The sequence below is a fragment of the Capra hircus genome, unplaced genomic scaffold, assembly GCF_001704415.2.
Source record: "Capra hircus breed San Clemente unplaced genomic scaffold, ASM170441v1, whole genome shotgun sequence".
Classification (NCBI taxonomy): domain Eukaryota; kingdom Metazoa; phylum Chordata; class Mammalia; order Artiodactyla; family Bovidae; genus Capra; species Capra hircus.
In genome coordinates, this window is record NW_017189568.1 from 24177 (window position 1) to 45297 (window position 21121).

Here is a 21121-nt window from a genome sequence, read left to right on the forward strand (position 1 = left end):
CCCTCACAACGGCCAGGTCGGGCTTGCATGTGGCAGCGTCCGCTCCCTGCCCCATCCAGCTCCCCATCCAGGCTACTCGTGGGCATCTCCCCTCCCGGAGGCCCCTCCTGCTCTGGCCCTGTGGCCCATCCTCGCCCTCCTAGCAGCTCCTGACAGCTGACCTCTGAGACGCCCTGATTTTGGCCAGGCCTGTGGTCCACTCCTCCTCTCTGCTGCCGGCCGAGAGATGCTGACCACTGTGGCTCTGGGGTCCAGCAGCCTCACTGTGAACTGGGGGTGCAGCCGTTGATCTGTCTGGTGCCTGGCCCCCCTCACCTGGAGCCAACACCCCAAGACCATCTGTGTCCCCGCAGGTGAGGCCCCAGGGGACTCTCAGGGTCTCTGCTCAGCAGCCCGTCCCCCAGGTCCATCAGCGAGCATCTAGGGTACGTTTGGAGGAGAGCAAACATTTGTAGCAACAACGAAGCCTGAGGCCCGGCGGGTAGGAGAGTGGGGGGTCTGCCCCGAGACCTCCTCATGTGTGGCCCTTAGAGTTACCCACCCCTGGCCAGAGGTGGGGCTCCTCACCCCGGGGGTGGTCAGGGAGGTTTCTTGTTCCCCTGGAGCCACGTGCTGCCTTGCTGTGGGAGGAATGGGCCTCTGAAGCCAGAGCTGGTGATGGCTGTTTACCTGCCCAGCCCCGACCCAGAGGAGCCGGGCAGACAGCTGCCTTCTGGCCCAGCGAGGGCCCTGAGAAAGTCAAGGAGTCCCGCAGGCCCGCACCATGGGGAGGACCAGCCACCCAGCCAACCGGGGCCTCCTGTGCCAGGAGGGGGCCGCGCCAGGACCCCAGGGACAGAGGGCGGCTGCAGGCGGACGATGCCCTGCCTCCCGACCTTGGGCTGGGCTGTGTGGCTCCGTTGGCGTGAGGTATGCTGGGCAGTCTGTCACGTGAGACGAGCACGTACTTGACCCCGTGAGTCCTGGCAGCCGCACCCTGGAGCCTTCAGGTGGTTTGGGTGCTGCAGGTGGGGCTCACCCGGAAGGTCAGGGCTGGGAGCACAGTGCCTCCGTCTCTTTTCATCCCCCACCCCCCCGCAGATATGAGGTACACGGTGCGGGCCCCAGCTCCCCCAAGGAAGGCCCTCCCAGAACCCCCGCTGGGCAGGGAGCAGGGCCCCAGCCTTCTCCCCACCCTTTCAGCTGAGCATCTTTTTTCCTCAGGTGCAGGCTCCCTGAACTCCGCCCCCGCCCCCCAAACTCTGCTGTGTCCGAGGTGCCATCGGAGAGAAAGTGAGTGTGCCCCCGAGGCCTCTCCACCAGCTCACCAGAAAGGCCTGGGAGGGTTCTGAGCACACGTCTGCATGTCTGCCCTTCTGCCCACCCACCACGATGGGTCAGACCAGGCTGAGGAAGGGCCTGTGGACAGGCAGCTCCAAAGTGCCTGGCCACTGTGGCACCCCCTGCACCCACGTGCAAAGACCCTGGGGCTGGCCGGAGCTGGGGTGCCTCACGGTGCAGTGAGGAATTTTGTCTTTCCTTACGGACCTAACATTTGGTTAAAATGCTGCAAATATTTCTCTCGGTCTGCTGTCTTTGAATTGTATTTATTTATTTCCAAAAGAAAGAAGTGTACTTACATGGAGTAAAATCTTCTAAATTTAAAATTTTATAGCGCAATGTCCTCTTTTGAAAGTTCTTTTCCAGCCCAAGGTGTGAATAACAGCCAAGTTTTCTCCTGGGGTGAAGGTTTTGAGGAGGAAAAGGAGAAAAGCCGTTAACTTTGGCTCCTGCTTTCTTCCTTGTCCTCAGAGCTGCCCACCGACCCTCAGCAAGATCCGCATCTTGCCCTGAGTTCTGGACCCAGAGGCCTTGTCGCCGCCCACAGCTCCCTGCAGGCCCCCTGGGCTGACCTACCCCGCACCGGGGCAGGGTGAGCAGGCGCAGGCTCGTGGGCATGTGCCAGGCGCCGGCCTCTTCCGGGAAGGCCTTGACTCGGGTGCGGGTGCAGAGTGTGGGTGAAGGGTGCGGCCCCACCCCAGGCTGGCAGGTGCGCGCCTTGAGTTCCTACCCTGCCCAGTGTCGCACCCCGCCGGTGCCTGTCCTGCAGCCGCCCACCCAAGTGGGCCAAGGGGCCAGGCCGGATCGCCACCCGCCAGCATGCCGTCCTCTCTGGGGGGCTTGCAGAGGTAAGTGGGGGCTGTGCCATCACAGGGGCCAAATTCCTTCTTCAGTCCTGGGGGCCTGAGCGCCTGATGGAACAAGTCCTCCTGGGGCATCGCCCTGGACCGGGCATTTGCTCTGAGTTCACCCTCGTGGGCTTCATTTCAGGCAGTGGGGAGCCCCCCTCTCCTGCCCGGCCGGCCTTGTCCTGGGCCTGCTGGGTGGTTCGGGTAAGAGGAATGTGGGCAGAGGAGACGGGCATCTGGTGTCTGGGCTGGAGGCCTGGGTGGGCGGCTGCTGGGGGTTGGGCTCTGCTGGCTTCAGTCCTGTGGTCACCTTCTGGGAGGCTGGCCGTGTCCCCCGCCCAGCTCCTGCACTTCAGCCCAATCACCCGTCTGTGCAGTTTAGGATGCTGGCCGGGCCCTGAGCCCTAGAGCCCACCCATGCTGCGGAGGTCAGGAGGGGAGGGGCGTGGCGTCTGCAAGTGCCCCCCGTCCTGTCCTGGCCCACGGGGGGTGCTGTGCCTCCACCACCGCTCCTTGAGGGCGGGGGGACATGACCAGCCTCTTCCCGGGGCCTCCCTGGAGGGCCAGCTGGGGGGTGTTGCTCCGCTATCTGGGGTCCAGCCCGGGTCCTGCGGGCTGTGCCAGCCCTGATGGAAGGGTGGGTCCCGTGGGGGCTGCTGGGACACACGGCCCGGCCCGCCGCTGTGCTTGTCCCAGACTTGCGGGTGCAGCGCAGATCTCAGGGAGGAGGGCAGTGTTCAGGCTCATACTCGGCGGCCCTGAAGGCCCAGAACCTTGGGTCGGTTTTCTGTGAGTTGTGGGAACACCTGGGGCCCATGTTGCTAGGTCAGCGCCCTGGGCCTGTGGGCAGACAGGCTGGCTGCCGCCCAGGACAGGGCACCTGCTGGCTCGGCCTTGCAGCACGTCTGGGCACCATGGGAACTGAGGGGACGGGCGTGGGCCGGGGGCATCCAGGGGTCCACAAGGAGGAAGGCTCCCTGGCATGGGCCGGGGAGCTCAGGAGTCCACGGGGACAGAGGGGATGAGCGTGGGCCGGGAAGCCCAGGGGTCCATGGGGACGAGAGGGGACGGGCGTGGGCCGGGGGAGCCCAGTGGCTTGTTTGGCTAGACGGGCCGCCTGGAGCAGAGACCAGACCTCTTCCACTAGGCAGGGTGAGGGGTCTGGGTGAGGCTCCTGGCCTGAGATGCTGGGGCATCAATCTCCCTGACTGTATGGGAGCTATTGTATGGTCCCTCAACTCCACACCTTGGCTTCAGGTCTTTGGAAACTTGTGTTTCTGGTTGTCTGAGGTCAGCTTCTCAGGACAAAAATCTCCTGGGGGGCTGGGACCAGGGAGTGGCTGTGGGGAGCCATGTGATCCCAGGGGCTGTGTGACCCAGAGAAGGCTGTGACCCTGTGGGGGCTGTGTGACCCATAGAAGGCTGTGGTCCCTTGGGGGCTGTGTGACCCTGTGGGGGCTGGGTGACCTCGTGGGGACTGTGTAACCCCGTGGGGGCTGGGTGAGCCCGTGGGGACTGTGTGACCCCGTGGGGGCTGTGTGACCCCGTGCAGCTGTGTGATCTGTGGGGGACTGTGTGGACCCTTGAGGGGCTGTGTGCCCCATGGGGGCTGTGTGACCCTGTGGGGGCTGTGTGACCCTATGGGAGCAGTGTGACCTTGTGGGGGCTGTGTGACCCCGTGGGAGGCTGTGTGACTCCATGGGGACAGTGTGACCCCGTGGGGACAGTGTGACCCCCTGTGGGGGCTGTGTGACCTTGTGGGGGCTGTGTGACCCCATGTGGGGACAGTGTGACCCCCTGTGGGGGCTGTGTGACCCCGTGGGAGGCTGTGTGACCCCGTGGGGACTATGTGATCTGTGGGGGGCTGTGTGATCTGTGGGGGACTGTGTGACCCCATGGGGGCTGTGTGATCCCATAGGGGCTGTGTGACCACGTGGGGACAGTGTGACCCCCTGTGGGGGCTGTGTGACCCCGTGGGGGCTGTGTGACCCCGTGGGGACAGTGTGACCCCATATGGGGACAGTGTGACCCCGTGGGGGCTGTGTGACCCCTTGGGGGCAGTGTGACCCCGTGGGGGCTGTGTGACCCCTTGGGGCAGTGTGACCCCACAGGGGCTGTGTGACCACGTGGGGACTATGTGATCTGTGGGGGGCTGTGTGACTCTCCTGGCCTCAGGCCCGCTCTTAGGGTGGCTACAGAGCACACGTGGGAGTGCAGGCTGGCAGGGGACGGGGCAGGGCGTCTGGCAGCGCTCTGCTGGCGCACAGCTGCGGTGGCCACGTGCAGGCTGGTTGGGGGCCAGAAAGAGTCCAGAGGGGGCCAGCCAGGACGCCTGCAGCGTGCTTTTCAGTGGACAAGGGGACGCTTTGGCCTGAGCATGAGGTGACGGAGGCAGGATGGCAACTGAATGATGACGAAGAGTGGACCTGTTTCCATGGTGACCGGGCAGAAGAGTGGACCTGTTTCCATGGTGACCCGGGGGAAGACAGCACGCAGCGTTGCTGTCTGGGACGCACTGGGGTCTCCGCGTGCTGTGTCTGTCTGAAACATCTCCCCGCAGCCATACTGCCTCCCGCACGCTCAGATGCTGTCTCGTCTGCTCTAGTCTGTGTTTATTCTTGGCCAGTCTGTATCCGGTGGCGCAGTGGTAAAGAATCCACCTCCAGTGCAGGGGGGTCCAGAAACCCGGGTTCAATCCCTGGGTCGAGAAGATCCCCTGGAGGAGGAAATGGCAACCCACTCCAGTGTTCTTGCCTGGGAAATCCCACTGACAGAGGAGCCTGGTGGGCGACAGTCTACGGGGTCACAAAGAGTCAGACACGACTTAGCGGCTAAACAGGTCTAAGCTTATTGACTCTGTATCTACTCTATTCTATTCTATGCCTACGCTTTCCTCTCTGTTCCACTTGATTCTGTTTCACACTGTTCTCTAAGAGTGCTGGCTGCAACCTCCAGCCCTCATAGTGTGACCCGCTGAACTGACTTCAAGGCAAATGTGGTGCCACCCGGAGGGGAGGAAACACCCCCAGGTTGTAGAGCACGAAGCAGTCCCCTCTGGGGGAAGGACTCAGAGGGCCCTGTTGGGGTTGGGTGGGGACGTGGGCCACCCTGGGCTCTCCTCATATCAGCAATCTTGTAAGCAGCCCCCAGAGACCTGGCTGCACCAGGCCATGCTGACCTGTTCTCGGGCTCAGTGTCCCACCTGGTGACGCCCCGCCCCACCAGGGGCTGCGCCCAGCTGGACAGCTGTGGGGCTGGAAGGCCCTGGCCGCCTCTTGCTCCCGGGTCTCGGCGGCGGCATCTCGGTTCCCCTCCTGGAAAGTGGCACAGCAGCTTCCTGGGCGGTGCCGTCTCAGGACAGTGTTGAGGGAGTAGAAGCGGAAGTTGGGAGGTTCTTCCAGCCAGCCTCAGATTCCAGCCAAAGCAAGGCCCCGCCACACCCGATTCGGTGGGCGGTGACAGGTGGGGACCGGGTGGTGGGCAGGCGTCTTGGGCACGTTTCTTCTCTTGCGCCTGCAGGGAGCGACAGAGTGACGTTCCTTTCTGTTTTAGCAGGATCCCCTGGGTGGGGGGTGCCCCCACTCTTTCCCTCTATTTGGGGGATGTTGAGTTTGGGCATCTGGGCCCCGTCCCTGCTTCTTTTTGGTTCGATCTTTGTACGGATGGCGGTGTGCCCTGGGCTCACTGGGCGACGGCCTCACCCATGCTGATCACAGGGTCCCCAGTCCCAAGGAGACCTCCAGCAGCCCTATGCCAGGCCTGCTGCTGGTGCATGTGGGGGTGGGGGGTGGGGACCGGGGCCAGCACCTCCTTGTTCTTCTCAAGCAGCTGAGCCAGGGCAGGGGGGCAGGGCCTGGTTTCCTGAGGAGGCAGCCTTCCCGGCCAAGGGCTTATCTGTGAGGAGGGAGCCCTGAGTAACTGTTCAGTCTTGTCCTTGGCTGCTGCTATTAAATGCTGCCACTGTACCCACCCCCTTGGCTTGGCCCCACACCCAGTAGGGCATTTGGGGCTAACCAAGGGCCAGTTGAAGGAATGACGGATGGACAGGCCAGTGGCGGCCACTGTGGGTGTATTTACCGGCCGCTTTGGGTCCTGCACAGCAGCCCTGGATTGGGCCCTGGGATCAGCCAGGGGAGATGAGCGCTTATCTCACACAAGGTTCTCTGCCAGTCATGAGGAGCTGATGTCACCATGAAGGAATTCAGTGCTTCTCAAGATGAGGGGATGCGAGGCTTGGGTTCATAGAGCCGGGCTCTGAAACTATCTATGCAGAGACCTATTCCACCAGTTTACTGGAGCACAGAGTGTTCTATTTCAGGGAGTGTCAAAGTCAACAGCTGCAGCCATACAGGATTCCATTCCCGAAGGCAGATGGCAAATGCCTGGGACCCTGTCTCCCTGCCAGGCAGAACAGCCCTCCTGTTGACAGCCCCAGGAGTGGCCAGGTCCCGCTGGCGCCGCCCGGCCCATCCCACACCCACACCCTGCGGACCCGGGGGTGATGGGACCAGAGGGTGTTCTGCAAAGCAAGAGCCTCTCCTTAGAAAGGAGGCATTTCTCTGAAGACATTATTTTTCTTGGGCAGCTGTTGTTGCCACCAAAAACCTTGGATTCTCTGCCCACCGAAGCCAAATAAAAATTACAGAGACAGAGTTTGGAGGAAACAGAAAGGTGGCTTTAATCCTCAACCGGCGAGGGCAGACAGAACAGAACAGGCTAGTGCCTTGAGGCGCGTGCCCTCCTCTGCGAGGAGTCGGGGGCCCCTCTAGGTGAGGGCTCGAAGCTGGAGTGCCGATGGGACGAGGACGTCAGGCTCTTGTATCCGTCTTCCTCCCGCCTTGTTTCGGAGGCAGTCGTAGGCTGGCGTCGGGTTGTTGGGTCCATGGCCTTTTGTGTACTGTACCACGGCCTTCTTTCTGAATGCAAAAGAGGAGAAAAATCTGCAAGGGGTGGTCGGCAGAGAGAGAGAGTGCAATAACGGTGAGCACCAGAGATAGGAAGTGTTCCAAAGAGTTAGAACATGATAGGTACAGAAATAGCTCATGCAGAGTCAGAGGGTGAAAAGCAACCTTAGTTACAGATACAGGTTGTTGCAGCTCAGTGGCTCAGGCGTGTCCAACTCTCTGCCACCCCGTGAACCGCAGCACACCAGGCCTCCTTGTCCTTCACCAACTCCCAGAGTTTACTCAAACTCATGTCCATTGAGTCGGTGATGCCATCCAACCATCTGATCCTCTGTCGTCCCCTTCTCCCGCCTTCAATTTTTCCCAGGATCAGGGTCTTTTCCAGTGAGTTAGCTCTTCGCACAAGGTGGCCAGAGTATTGGAGCTTCAGCTTCAGCATTAGTCCTTCCAGTGAATATTCAGGACTGATTTCCTTTAGGATTGACTGGTTGGATCTCCTTGTGGTCCAAAGGACTCTCAAGAGTCTTCTCCAACACAACAGTTCAAAAGCATCAATTCTTTGACGCTCAGCCTTCTTTATGGTCTAACTCTCACATTCATACCCGACTAATGGAAAAACCATAGGTTTGACTATAAGGACCTTTGTGGGCAAAGTAATGACTCTGCTTTTTAACATACTGTCTAGGTTTGTTATAGCTTTTCTTCCAAGGAACAAAAATCTTTTAATTTCATCACCATCCACAGTGATTTTGGAGCCTAAGAAAATATAGTCTCTCCCTGTTTCCATTGTTTCCCCATCTGTTTGCCATGAAGTGATGGGACCAGATGCCAAGATCTTAGGTTTTTGAATGGTGACTGCAGATCAGGGACAAACTGAGAACTAGGAGTGATCAGCCCTGCTCTCTGCTCTCTGCTCTCTGCATCTTTGTTCTCAGGGGAGGAAAGAAAACCTCATTCCTCTTTCCTCCTTTTCGCTGCAATTCTGTGGAGAACTTGTTCCCTTAAGGCCAAAGGGGCTATTGTAAATGTGTAGCAGAAATTTCCAAGAAGTCCTCAGTACGGCTCCTCTGAAGGGGCAGCAAACACCCAGTGTTTGCTGAAGGGAGCTTTATGTGTCAGAACAAAGTCAGGCCGGGGGCAGACTGAGGGGGAAAGCCGGGCCGTTAACGTCCCAGGAGGGCCTCATCCAGCAGGGGTTAAACTCTAACTATATGGGATGATAAAACCCTGTGTAAAGTAAACAGCCAGTGGGAACTTGCGTGTGACTCCGGGAGCCTAAAGCCAGCGCTCCCTGGTGACCCGGAGGGGCGGGATGGGGAAGCGGGCAGCAGGGAGGTTCACGAGGGAGGGGACGTGCGTACCCCTGTGGCTGATTCATGTTGCTGTGTGGCAAAACCAACACTGTAAAGCAATTATCCTCCAATTAAGAAAAAGGAACCCACCGCTCAGGCCCCAGTGACAAGCTGCCTTCCCTGGAGGGTCTCGTGAGCTCTGCACATGTGACTCCACGGCGGTGTGGGAACCCCGTGACTGCAGCGTGGCCTTCCAGAAGTGCACCCCTTTGGGGCTTGGGGAAGGTGTGCAGTGAGCAGACCCCAGGGCCCGGCCCCTGGGCTGCCGCACCGTCTCCCGCTGCCTCTGTGGCCGCCCTCCTGGGGCCCACAGGCCGAGACTGCAGGCTGACATGGGCATCCTCTCCCAGCAGCCCTGCCCTGTGTGTGAGCATTCTACCCTTGGTCCACCATAGTCCTGAGCTTACGGAGACTCAGCCTGTCCACCTGCTGGTTCCCGGGAGTCTCTCTCAGGCGGATCTCAAGTCCTTCGTCAGGAGGACTTGAGGGAGCGTTAGGCAGCTGGGGGTTGGAGAAGCTCACATCATGTTTAAAACCCAGGTATGGCAGCAGATACAAATGGGGAGCAGGGGGCTCCCCTGACGGTCCAGTGGTGAAGAATCCACCTTCCAAAGCAGGGGGACTCGGGTTTGATCCCTGGATGGGGAACCAAGAACCCCATATACCGCGACTGAAGGTCTTGCGTGACACAGCTGCTGAGCCGTGCTCTGTAACATGAGACCCCACGTCCGCAACTAAGACCTGATGAGGCCAAGTAGGTAAATATGAAAAGACGTGGAGGGAGGGCAAAGCACGTGCCACAATGGCTTGACCTTAACGGGGTGTGCGTGGAGAGCAGAAAGTGATGGCAGGGGCTCAAGTTCTCCCAGCTTGTGTCTGAGACTAGGCTCTGGTGCAAGAGAGGAGATAGGAAGCAGTAGGAAGAGGGTCATTGAGAAGCTGTGATCACTCACCTAGAGCCAGACGTCCTGGAATGCAAAGTCAAGCGGGCCTTAGGAAGGATCACTACAATCAAAGCTAGTGGAGGTGACGGAATTCCAGCTGGGCTGTTTCACATCCTAAGAGACGATGCTGTCAAAGTGCTGCACTCAATATGCCAGCAAATTTGGACAACTCGGCAGTGGCCACAGGACTGGAAAAAGGTCAGTTTTCATTCCAATCCCAAAGAAGGGCAATACCAAAGAATGCTCAAACTACCACACAATTGCACTCATCTCACACGCTAGCAACTAATGCTCAAAATTCTCTCAAGCCAGGCTTCAACCATATGTGACCCGTGAACTTCCAGATGTTCAACTGTATTTGGAAAAGGCAGAGGCACCAGAGATCAAATTGCCAACAACCACTGGACAATAGAAAAAGCAAGAGAATTCCAGAAAAACATCCACTTCTGCTTTATTGACTATGTCAAAGCCTTTGACTATGTGGATCACAACAAACTGTGGAAAATTCTTCAAGAGATGAGAATACCAGACCACCTTACCCGCCTCCAGAGAAACCTGTTCAAAATTGGGAAAGAAGTGCGTCAAGGCTGTATATTGTCACCATGTTTATTTAATTTATATGTAGGGTACATCATGCAAAATGCTGAACTGGATGAAGCACAAGCTGGAATCAAGATTGTTAGGAGAAATATCAATAACCTCAGATATGCAGATGATACCATTCTAATGGCCGAAAGTGAAGAGGAAGTAAAGAGCCTCTTGATGAAGGTGAAAGAGGAGAGTGAAAAAGCTGGCTTAAAACTCGTATTAGAAAAACTAAGACCATGGCATCTGGTCCCATCACTTCATGGGAAATAGACGGGAAAACAATTGAAACAGTGACTGACTTTATTTTCTTGGGCTCCAAAATCCTGTGGAGAGTGGCTGTGCCATAAAATTAAAAGACGCTTGCTCCTTGGAAGAAACTCTATGACAAACCTAGGCACCATAAAAAAAGCAGAGACATCACTTTGCGAACAAAAGTGTGTATAGTCAAAGCTATGGTTTTCCCAGTAGTCGTGTATGGATGTGAAAGTTGGACCATAAAGGAAGCTGAGCACAGAATTCACGCTTTCAAATTGTGGTGCTGGAGAGTCCCTTGGACGGCAAGGAGATAAAACAAGTCCATCCTAAAGGAAATCGGTCCTGAATATTCACTGGAAGGACTGATGCTGAAGCTGAAGCTCTAATACTTTGGTCACCTGATGAGAAGAGTCTATTGATTAGAAAAGACCCTGATGCTGGGAAAGATTGAGGGCAGGAGGAGAAGGGGACGACAGAGGATGCGATGGTTGGATGGAGTCACCAACTCAACAGATATGCATTTCCGCACCCTCCGGGAGACGGTGAAGGACAGGGAAGCCTGGCGTGCTGCGGTCCATTTCTTCCCAGAGCTGGGTATGACTGAGCGACTGAACACTCCCTAAGTGTGGCGCCAGAGTTGGCCACGTGGATGTGAACTCGGGGAGTTTCCAGCTGTGTCCACTGAGAGGACCCAGCAACTGACAGCTTCCCAGAGCAGTGAGCACCCCCAGCCCCCAGGCTGTGGTCCCTAAAGGCCATTTCTTTTCTTTTTTTAAAAGCCTGTTTCTTTCCAACGAGACCTGGGGCGTCTTGGCGATGAGGCTGGGCACAGGCCAGCAGGCAGGCGTACAGGGCGAGCCGGGCAGTGCCCCATCACAGCAGATGGCAGAACGCTAGCGTTTGGCTACAAGAGGCATGTACAGTGGCTGGAACTGGCTGGATACAAGGCACATTTTTTTTTTAACAAGGCTTTTTCTACTCTAGTGATAAGGACCAAGAAATGAAATGTGAACTCATTTACAATGGCAATAAAAACTGGAGATTGAGATAAACACAAGGGGCCCAGGACTGAGGTAATGAAAATGATGAAACACTATTAAAAGCCTGGAGAGAAAACAGCCCCTGGGCGCACGGACCCCGCACTGCCCCACGGAGGAGACCCTGGGCCCAGATCCACCCAGCGCCCCTCCCGGAGCAGCCCCGGACCCCCCGCCCCTCCCTGCGAGGGGCTCCCGGTGTTCACCGCTCTGAGCAGTTTCCTCCAATGGACAGAGCCGGCTGGGAGTCCCGCGTGGCGGCCTGTCCATGGGCGGCCGGTCGCCCGCTGCCCCCGAAGGAGGGCATCAGGCGCCCTCCTTTCCTAGCACCCGGCAGGCCCCTGCTCCCTGACACCGTTTAGAATTGTCCTGTTATTACCGTATGATGTGCTTCCATGGGAAGCTGAGAACTGAATTCTGAGTTAGAAACTCTCTTTGGGGGAAGATGTGAAGCTTCAAGACTTTGGCGCGGGGTCCGGCCATCTCCTTGCCTCAGAGCAGAGTGGGGGGTGGGGACCTGCAGCCTGCTTGGGGCCAGGGGGCCGGAGGGGTCTCACGGGGCGGCCCTGCAGCCAGTGTGAGTCCACTTCTGAGTTTCTGTCTGGGGGGCGTCGAGAGGTTCCTGCGAGGCCGGGGTCTGGCCTTCCTGCTGTCCTGCATCACCCGCCCTGATGGAGCAGCTGTACTCTGCCCTTTCCTCCCGGGCTCCTCCCCTGCGTGCCCCCTGCTTGTCACACTTCCCTTCCCTGCAGAGCCCTGTGGAGAGGCCCCACAGGGCCGTTCAGGAAGCTCCCTCCGGGCTCTGCCCCCTGGGCCAGGCTCCAAGCACAGGCGCGCCATCCGGCCCCTCTCACCTGGGACCTGACTCCTTCAGACGCAGGGACACCTGGAACTCACCCTCCGGCCTCGGATCCACCTGAGGGGAGGCCTCGGAGCCAGCCCTGACACCAGCAGGGGGCGGGTGGTGAGGAGGGTGTCCGGGGGGAAGGGCCGTGAGCCTCGGAACTGACCCGGGAGGGGCAGTAGTGAAGCCTCCCGGCGCCTGGGGGCAGGTGGTTGGAGCTGGTCTGTCCTGGAGAGGTGTCTGGCTGGGCCGCTCCTCCCGGGAGCTCAGAGCAAGGCCGAGGGGAGCACACGCAGGCCTGCCTGGGCGCCTTGCTCCCCCGAGAGGTCAGGATGCTGAGCTGTCAGCGTCTCTCCCGTGCTGGGCTGGTCGGGCTGTGTGCTGGGTCCTGGGGGCAGGGGTCTCAGCAGAGGCCACAGAGCCCCACCTCCCCGACGTGTAGGGGGTGGTATTCCAGCTGAGTAAGGGGTCCCGGTGGTCCCCTGCCTGGCAGCACCCAGGGGCCTGCCTGCTGGAAAATCAGGGCCAAAGCACCTGGATGCAAGCGGGTGCCCACACTGTACATAGGCTGCCGTGAACACCTGGAAACAACCCGGGCCCCAGAGACGGTGGCTTTGCCAACACCCTGCTGAGGCCACAGGAGGCGGGCAGGGCCAGGGCCGCCTGGCTGCGAATTCCATTCAGATGTCCAGGAAGAGCCTGCAGCAGCAGCATCAGGACGAAACGGGCCTGCAGGCTGGGCCCCCTGGATTCCGGGCCACGGCCGGGCCGCAGGCGAGAAGCTCACTTGTATTTCAGAGATGTGCCTGCCTCCATGGGCAAACCTAGCGAGGCCCAGGTTGCAGCCCACTGTTTCCATGGATTTACACAAACACAGATGAGGCTGACAGCCGCCACCTTCTCCTTGTGCCCCCCCAGGACAGAGGCTGTAAACACTAAATGAAGCTTTCCCAGAACTCCCTTGCAGCTGGGGGCAGGGGGACCATGTGATCCCATTGTGGCCAAGAAGATGGAGGAGGAGGTGTGTTAGAGGCTTCTAAAAGGCTTTTGGTTCCTTATTATGGCTGGTCCTGTCCCTTCTACTTTCTTGCTGATGCAAATGCTTATGTGATGTCTGGAGCTTGGCAGCCTCATTGTGACTATCAGGCCACGAGCATGGGGAGAGAGACGTCAGCTTTCTCAGTGTGGCCGGGCTGAGTCTGCAGAGCCAGCGGCTTCCCTCCCAAGCCTCTAGGTGGGTGAGGGGAGTCTGCCGCTGCTTTCTGACCCCTGCAGCTGAGGTTCCACGTGACGTGGGCTTTTACTGTGTTGCTGTGCAGCTGCCCAGTTGTGTCTGACTCTGTGACCCCGTGGACTGCAGCACGCCAGGCCTTTTGATGCTGATGTGTGGATGCGTGTCCTGGCCCTGGCAACTCCTTGAGCTCCGGACTCCTTCTTCAGCCACTGCCGGGCACCTCCTCTTGGTGTCTCAGGACGTTTCACATTCAACAGATTTGCTTCCGGTCTTGTTCCCACCCCATGGTTTCTCCTCCCTCTGCACCCCATGCCGACTCAAACCGGGTCTGCGGTGGCAGGTGGGATGTGTGCTTGGCCTCACTGACTCACTCAGCACACATGAGCCGAGCACCGTGCGCGTGCCAGCTGTCTTTCCAGAACCCGAGGCACTTACCCGATGGTGGGCAGAGCTGTGTGCTCAGTCCAACTCAGACCCCATTGACTGTAGCCCGCCAGGCACCTCCATCCACGAGTATCCTCCAGGCAAGAATACTGGAGTGGGTTGAGGAAATGGCAACTCACTCCAGTATTCTTGCCTGGAGAATTCCATGGACAGAGGAGCGACTGTCACCTCCAGGGGATCTTCCCAACCCAGGGATCAAACCCAGGTCTCCCGCGACATAGGAGGATTCTTGACCGGCCCAGCCACCAGGGAAGCCCACTGGGCAGTGCAGACTACAAAGGGACCAACGTGATCAGGACAGCCTCGGGGGCAGGGGTGAGCTGCAGGGAGGCTGGGAGACCCCCTGCCCACAGCCTGGAGAAGCGGGAGGCAGCTCGTGCAGAAACTGGGTAGACAGTCTGTGGCTGAAGCCTCCAGCGCAGAGGTCCTGGGGCTGGTGTTTGAGGAACAGGAGGAAGTGGAATGGCTGGAGGGCAGGGGTGGAGCGGGGGCCTGGGGACTGGCTGGGAAGACTTGCACTTTCCTGAAGGGTTTAGCATAGGAGGCTCTTCAATTATGGGATTTAATCAAGGGTTTGAGCTTGTTGATTAGACTGACTAATCAACAGCAATGTTCAAGCTGGTTTTAGGAAAGGCAGAGGAACCAGAGATCAAATTGCCAACATCAGCTGGATCATGGAAAAAGCAAGAGAGTTCCAGAAAGACATCTATTTCTGCTTTATTGACTATGCCAAAGCCTTTGACTGTGTGGATCACAATAAACTGTGGAAAATTCTGAAAGAGATGGGAATACCAGACCACCTGACCTGCCTCTTGAGAAATCTATATGCAGGTCAGGAAGCAACAGTTAGAACTGGACATGGAACAACAGACTGGTTCCAAATAGGAAAAGGAGTACGTCAGGGCTGTATATTGTCACCCTGCTTATTTAACTTTTATGCAGAGTACATCATGAGAAACGCTGGACTGGAAGAAGCACAAGCTGGAATCAAGATTGCCAGGAGAAATATCAATAACCTCAGATATGCAGATGACACCACACTTATGGGAGAAAGTGAAGAGGAGCTAAAAAGCCTCTTGATGAAAGTGAAAGAGGAGAGTGAAAAAGTTGGCTTAAAGCTCAACATTCAGAAAACGAAGATCATGGCATCCAGTCCCATCACTTCATGGGAAATAGATGAGGAAACAGTGGAAACAGGGTCAGACTTTATTTTTGGGGGCTCCAAAATCACTACAGATGGTGACTGCAGCCATGAAATTAAAAGATGCTTACTCCTTGGAAGAAAAGTTATGACCAACCTAGATAGAATATTCAAAAGCAGAGACATTACTTTGCTGACCAAGGTCCGTCTAGTCAAGGCTCTGGTCTTTCCAGTGGTCATGTATGGATGAGAAAGTTGGACTGTGAAGAAGGCTGAGCGCTGAAGAATGGATGCTTTTGAACTGTGGTGTTGGAGAAGACTCTTGAGATTCCCCTGGACTGCAAGGAGATCCACCCAGTCCATTCTGAAGGAGATCAGCCCTGGGTGTTCTTTGGAAGGAATGATGCTAAAGGTGAAACTCCAGTACTTTGGCCACCTCATGCGAAGAGTTGACTCATTGGAAAAGACTCTAATGCTGGGAGGGATTGGGGGCAGGAGGAGAAGGGGACGACAGAGGATGAGATGGCTGGATGGCATCATGGACTCGATGGACGTGAGTCTGAGTGAACTCTGGGAGATGGTGATGGACAGGGAGGCCTGGCGTGCTGCGATTCATGAGGTCGCAAAGCGTCGGACACAACTGAGCGACTGAACTGAACTGAACTTGAGCTTGTTGAAAGAAAGTGAAAGTGTTAGTCACCCAGTTGTGTCCAACTTTTTGTGACCCCAGGGACTGTAGCCTGCCAGGCTCTTCCGTCCACGGGCTTCTCCAGGGAACAATGGAGTGGGCTGCCACGCCCCCCTCCAGGGGATCTTCCTGACCCAGGGATCGAACCTTCATTGCAGGCGGATTCTTTACCGTCTGAGCCACCAAGAAAGACTTTGAGCACATTGGGTTTTTAATATCAGGGTCTTTTGGGCTGCTGGGGTGGAATGAACTACGGGGCAGGGACACAGGAGGGGGTAACCAGGCCGCCAGGGTTCGGGAGCCGCGCGGATCAGGACAGAAGATGTGGGGAGGGAAACGGGATGAGAGCAGGTGAAGAAGCCAGTGTCCCCGGGGGCGGGCTGGGTTTGGAGGGCGGCATTGGAGCCAGTCTGGACCTCGGAGGCTGCGATGCCTGTGGACACCCCAGTGGGGGTTCGGGGCTAGCCCAGGCTGGGGTGTAAGTCTGGGGCGGCCTGCAGATGGTGACCAGGGCTGACACTGGCTGGGCCTCCTCCCCCTTCTCAGTACAAAGTGGCCCTCCAGGCGGAGCAGCGCAGGGAGCCCCTCATGGCTGAGCTGCTGCAGCCTCTGTCCAGGGATGGCGGGACAGCGAGCCCCTGCCTGTCTCTCCCGACCTGCTCGCTGCCCCTCCCTCGTGTGTTCTCGCCCAGAAGCCCTGCCTGCACCATCTCAGCTCCTGCACCGAGGCGGGCCCCCCTGCCCTCATGGGCCCTGGGCTGGGACTCAGAGGTCTCAGTCAGGCCCGTCTCCAGGGGCCCCTGCTCGGGGTTGAGGGTCCGCAGACATGTTTTCACCTTTGACCGCCCCCCAGGAGGGGGTCCCCCTCTTGGCTTCTCCCAGCTTCTGAGTAGTGGACAGTGCAGGGGGGCCAAGCGGGGGTGGTGTCTGATGACTCAGGCCCATCCTGGGCTCTGCCGCCACCCCAGGGCCCCATGGGCCGGTGCACAATAGATGCTGGACACAAACTGTCATGTGGGTGCCGGGGAGGTAGAGGGGGTAGGGAAGGGGGCGAGCAGCAGAGGCTCCTCCCGGGCCCCGGACTCAGTGCTGAAGCGGTCCTCCGCCCACAGGTGCTTCTGGGCTGTGCTCCTCCTCCTGGCCCTGGCTGTGCTCCTGCTGGCCGGCATCATGCACGTGGACATCGGGCTGTTCATGCCGTGAGTCCTCCACTGGGTGGTCTGAGGTCTGGGCACTGCCCTCTCCCCGAGCAGTACTGGGACTCCAGCGTGCTCCACTCTGGGTGGCACCCAGCCCTGCCTGTGACTGTGGTAGGCCACGCTTTCCTTCCAGGCCTCAGCCTCTCCTCTGCAATGGAGGAGGGGCTCTTCCTGTGGTCACCCAGGGGCCTCCCAGTATTTCCCGTGGGCAGTAAGCTGCCCAGAACTCCAGGCAGGGATATGGGAGGGTTGAATCTGGGCCAGGTTGGGGGTGCCCTGGGCAGAGCTGCTGTGTGCAGAGGGTGACTGGGAGGCAGGGCTGGGGTGGTTAGACCTCCTAGTGGTCTGTAGGTCAGGACCCCTGCTCCCTTGCTGGTTGGTGGTATGGCCTCTGTGAAGCCCAGGGTCCTCCCGATGGCTACCCAGCCCCAGTGGTTTAGCCTGGCTGGTGGGAGGGCCCTCCAGCCCAGGGCCTGGCTGATCTCCACAGGAGGGGAGGAGTGTTAAAGCTCCTGGGTATCCTTGCCTACCCCCCAGGCCTGGCACTAGCCTCTGGACCCTGTCCCCACCATCCTGGGTCACTCTCACCAGCCCTGTTTTGGGATCTTGTGTTGGGGCAGGGTGGCACCTGTAGCTCCAGGCTTGTGTCCACAACTGGGTGGGTGCCACCCTGAGATCACAGGAGTGAGCACCAGCGTCCAGTCTTGCTCGGCAGAGTCAGCCCGTCTCAGCATGAGGGGCCAGCCAAGCGCCGCTGGCCATACGGCCTGGGTCACAGGGCAGAGCCAAGCAGGAGGTTGGGAAGCAGAGGGGTGCAGGGCCTGGGAGAGCAGCCTGCAGTGCCGGGGGCAGGTGGTGCCACCGCTGGAAGGGCACAGCCAGGGCGGGGTCTCGGGTGAGGGGCACAGTGACGGGGCGGGGCTGGGGTGTTGCCAGCTCAGGGAGTGTGGGTCGGGGAAGCGTGGACGGGGCAGAGGCTTTTCGGGCCTCCAGGCTCAGGGGTAGCGGGGCTGGGATCTCTCCGGCTGGGCAAGCGCGAGGATCCCCGGCCCACGGCGCTGCGCTCTTCCCCCAGCCAACTCGGGGACCAGCCTGATGGGCCTCCCGTCACCAACGTCATGTTTCTTAAGACGCACAAGACGGCCAGCAGCACGGTGCTCAACATCCTCTTCCGCTTCGCCGAGACGCACAACCTGTCGGCGGCGCTGCCCGCCGGCGGCCGCTTCCACCTCGGCTACCCCTGGCTCTTCTTGGCGCGCTACGTGGAGGGCGTAGAGCAGGGCGGGCCCGTGAGGCGCTTCAACATCATGTGCAACCACCTGAGGTTCAACCCGCCAGAGGTGTGTGGGGCGGGGCTTCCGGGGGCGGGCTCCTGGAGGGGGGGGTCTCCCGGGGCTGGGCTCCATGGGGGCTGGGCTTCCCGGGGCGGGCTTCCCGGGGGCGGGGCTTCCCGGGGGGCGGGGCTTCCCGGGGGGCGGGGCCCTGGAGGGCGGGGCCCTGGAGGGCGGGGCCCTGGAGGGCGGGGCCCTGGAGGGCGGGGCCCTGGAGGGCGGGGCCGGGGCTCCGGGGGCGTTGCTCTCCTAGTCCGCAGCGGGCGCCCTGCGTCTGCCGCCCTCTCCCTCTTCTTCGCCTCCTCCTGGGTCTAAGACCCACCAGCTCGTCCCTCCGCAGGCCCTTTTCACGTGTTCACAGCTCCTTCTCTGGGTCATTCGGGTCTTAGCTTAGAGGGCATCTCCTCCCGGGGGCTTCTCTGACCTCTTCCCCAAAGGCTTAGCGTGGGTGACGGGGAAGGGTAATGGGGGCCGGGGCGTGGGCAGGCTCAGGGGCTTTCGGGTCGTTCTGGATACTGGTTGGTGCAGGGTGGCAGGCAGAGGAGCCGGGTGGCCTGCGCTGGATGCAGGAGACTGGGTTTCAGGGGCGGGGGGCCGGGGGCAGGCTCAGGTGTGCTGCGGGGTGGGGGCAAGGGAGGAGGCACCACCTGCTCCAGGACCACGCCCGAAGGAGCCCAGAGGGTCACCAGCCCTTCCCGGTCTGTCTCCCAACAGGTGCAGAAAGTCATGCCCAACGACACCTTCTACTTTTCCATCCTCAGAAACCCCGTCTTCCAGCTGGAATCCTCCTTCGTCTACTACAAGAGCCACGTCCCCGCCTTCAGGAACGTCTCCAGCCTGGAAGCCTTCTTGGCCTCCCCGTGGACCTACTACAACCAGAGCCTGGGCCTGAGGAACGCCTACGCCCGGAACAGCATGTGGTTCGACCTGGGTTTCGACAATGACGCGCCGCCGGAGGAGGGCTACGTGCGCGCGCGCCTGCTCGACGTGGAGCGGCGCTTCCAGCTGCTGCTCATCGCGGAGCATTTCGACGAGTCCATGGTGCTGCTCCGGCGCCTGCTGCGCTGGCGGCTGGACGACGTGGTGGCCTTCAGGCTCAACTCGCGCAGCCAGCGCAGCGTCACCAGCTTGTCGCCCGCAGGCCGGGAGCGCGCCAAGCACTGGTGCGCCCTGGACTGGCACCTCTACCAGCACTTCAACCGCACCTTCTGGGCCCGGCTGCGCGCAGAGCTGAGCCCGCGGCGTCTGCGCTCCGAGGTGGCTCAGCTGCGCGAGCGGCGGCGCGAGCTGGCGGTCCTGTGTCTACAGGACAGCGAGCCCAAGAACCAGTCGCAGATCACCGATCTCCGACTGCGCCCCTACCAGTCGGGCAGGGCCGACATCCTGGGCTACAACCTCAGGCCGGGCCTGGACAACCAGACGCTGCAGATGTGTCGGAGGATGGTTATGCCTGAGCTCCAGTACATGGCCCACCTCTACACCCTGCAGTTCCCCGACAAACCCCCCAAGAACCTCGCCTTCCTGGAGGCCTAGAGGGATGGCACCGGGGACTCTGGCTGGGCCGTCTCCTGTTGTCCCTGGAAGGCCTGGGCGCCGTCTCAGGCTCCGAGGGGTCTTCTGGGGGCACCTGGGGTACCCAGGCCCTGCCAGACCACCAGTCCTCAGGGCAAAGACTCCAGTGAAGAGACCACCCATGATCCATCCTCTCGGAGGTGACCTCTCTGCTGAGGGCCCGAAATATAGGACACCGCTCACCTGGACTGAGGATGTGAGCCTGCTCATCAGAGTCATCCGATAGAAGTCTCTAATGAGGTGGGAAAGTGAGGGATCTTCATCAGAAGAAAGGGGTCTGGAGCTCAGAGCAGCTCCCCTGCTTTGCCAGCCGTGGGGACATGGCTCTGGTCACTGAGACGCTGTCAGCGCCCCACGCTCTGGAGGTGGGCTTGGGGACCTGGGTTTGGAAGGGTCTGGAATGCTCAGTTTCCCATCTTTGGCTGTATGAGCCTTATTTCCAAGTGAAGAACGGTTTTGGATTGAGAAATGTTACAACTGCTTCCCAGGCAAACGGTTTAGCCGGAGCACAGGTTGCAGGCCTGTACTGCAGCTCTGAGCTGCGACAAACCGCCCCCAAAAGACGAGCGGAGGAGACCTGCCGCAGAGCTGGGAGGGGACTGCTGCACGCTTGGTCGCCGTGCAGACAACACTGGATGAAACCCCAGAGGAGGGTGGCTTCCAGGCCCCCCTTCTTGTGGTTTGTGCGGAGGGAGTGAGGATGCCTGCCTGGCAGGACATGATCCCTGGCTGTTTGGGGGCCCAGTGGTTAGTGGGGTGCACACACCCAGAACCATGAGAAAAGTGGGCTACCTGGAGCACCCAAGAAACAGAGTCGCTCTTTCACACTCAGCTGAGACGCTCAGCCTGGCCTGTCCGTCTGGCTCTGGGGTCCCCTTCCTTTCACGTGGGGCTTTCAGCCTGGAGGACCCCGGCACCTGCTCAGGTGCTCCTGGGTCCGGACATGTCCACACTTTCCCGAGGAATCAGCACTTCAAAGAGGAGGTGAACTCTCACCCTCAGAACAGGCAGCAGCTCACTTGGACACAATTTAATGGAGGGACTTTATGAAGAATGAATTTTCAGTAAGAATATTGGATATACTGCAGCAAATTTGAGAATCAGATCAGAGATCAGATCAGTAGCTCAGTCGTGTCTGACTCTTTGCGACCCCATGAATCGCAGCACGCCAGGCCTCCCTGTCCATCACCATCTCCCGGAGTTCACTCAGACTCACGTCCATCGAGTCTGTGATGCCATCCAGCCATCTCATCCTTGGTCGTCCCCTTCTCCTCCTGCCCCCAGTCCCTCCCAGCATCAGAGTCTTCTCCAATGAGTCAACTCTTCGCATGAGGTGGCCAAAGTACTGGACTTTCAGCTTTCGCATCATTCCTTCCAAAGAAATCCCAGGGTTGATCTCCTTCAGAATGGACTGGTTGGA

The 21121-nt window shown here is 59.3% G+C and overlaps 1 protein-coding gene across 2 annotated transcripts; it reads left to right on the forward strand.

Moving 5' to 3' along the window:
* The first annotated feature begins 2016 nt into the window (after window positions 1–2016).
* On the forward strand, window positions 2017–20920 carry GAL3ST2 (galactose-3-O-sulfotransferase 2). Of its 2 annotated transcripts, XM_018044476.1 has the most exons (4): window positions 2017–2168; window positions 16712–16798; window positions 17874–18138; window positions 18844–20920. In XM_018044476.1, the coding sequence occupies exons 1-4, from the start codon at window positions 2140–2142 to the stop codon at window positions 19660–19662; spliced, it is 1200 nt and encodes a 399-aa protein (XP_017899965.1). In that variant the 5' UTR covers window positions 2017–2139; the 3' UTR covers window positions 19663–20920. The 2 variants fall into 2 exon arrangements, with proteins under 2 accessions (XP_017899965.1, XP_017899966.1); XM_018044477.1 differs by lacking the exons at window positions 2017–2168; window positions 16712–16798 and adding an exon at window positions 16803–16909.
* Window positions 20921–21121: the final 201 nt, after the last annotated feature.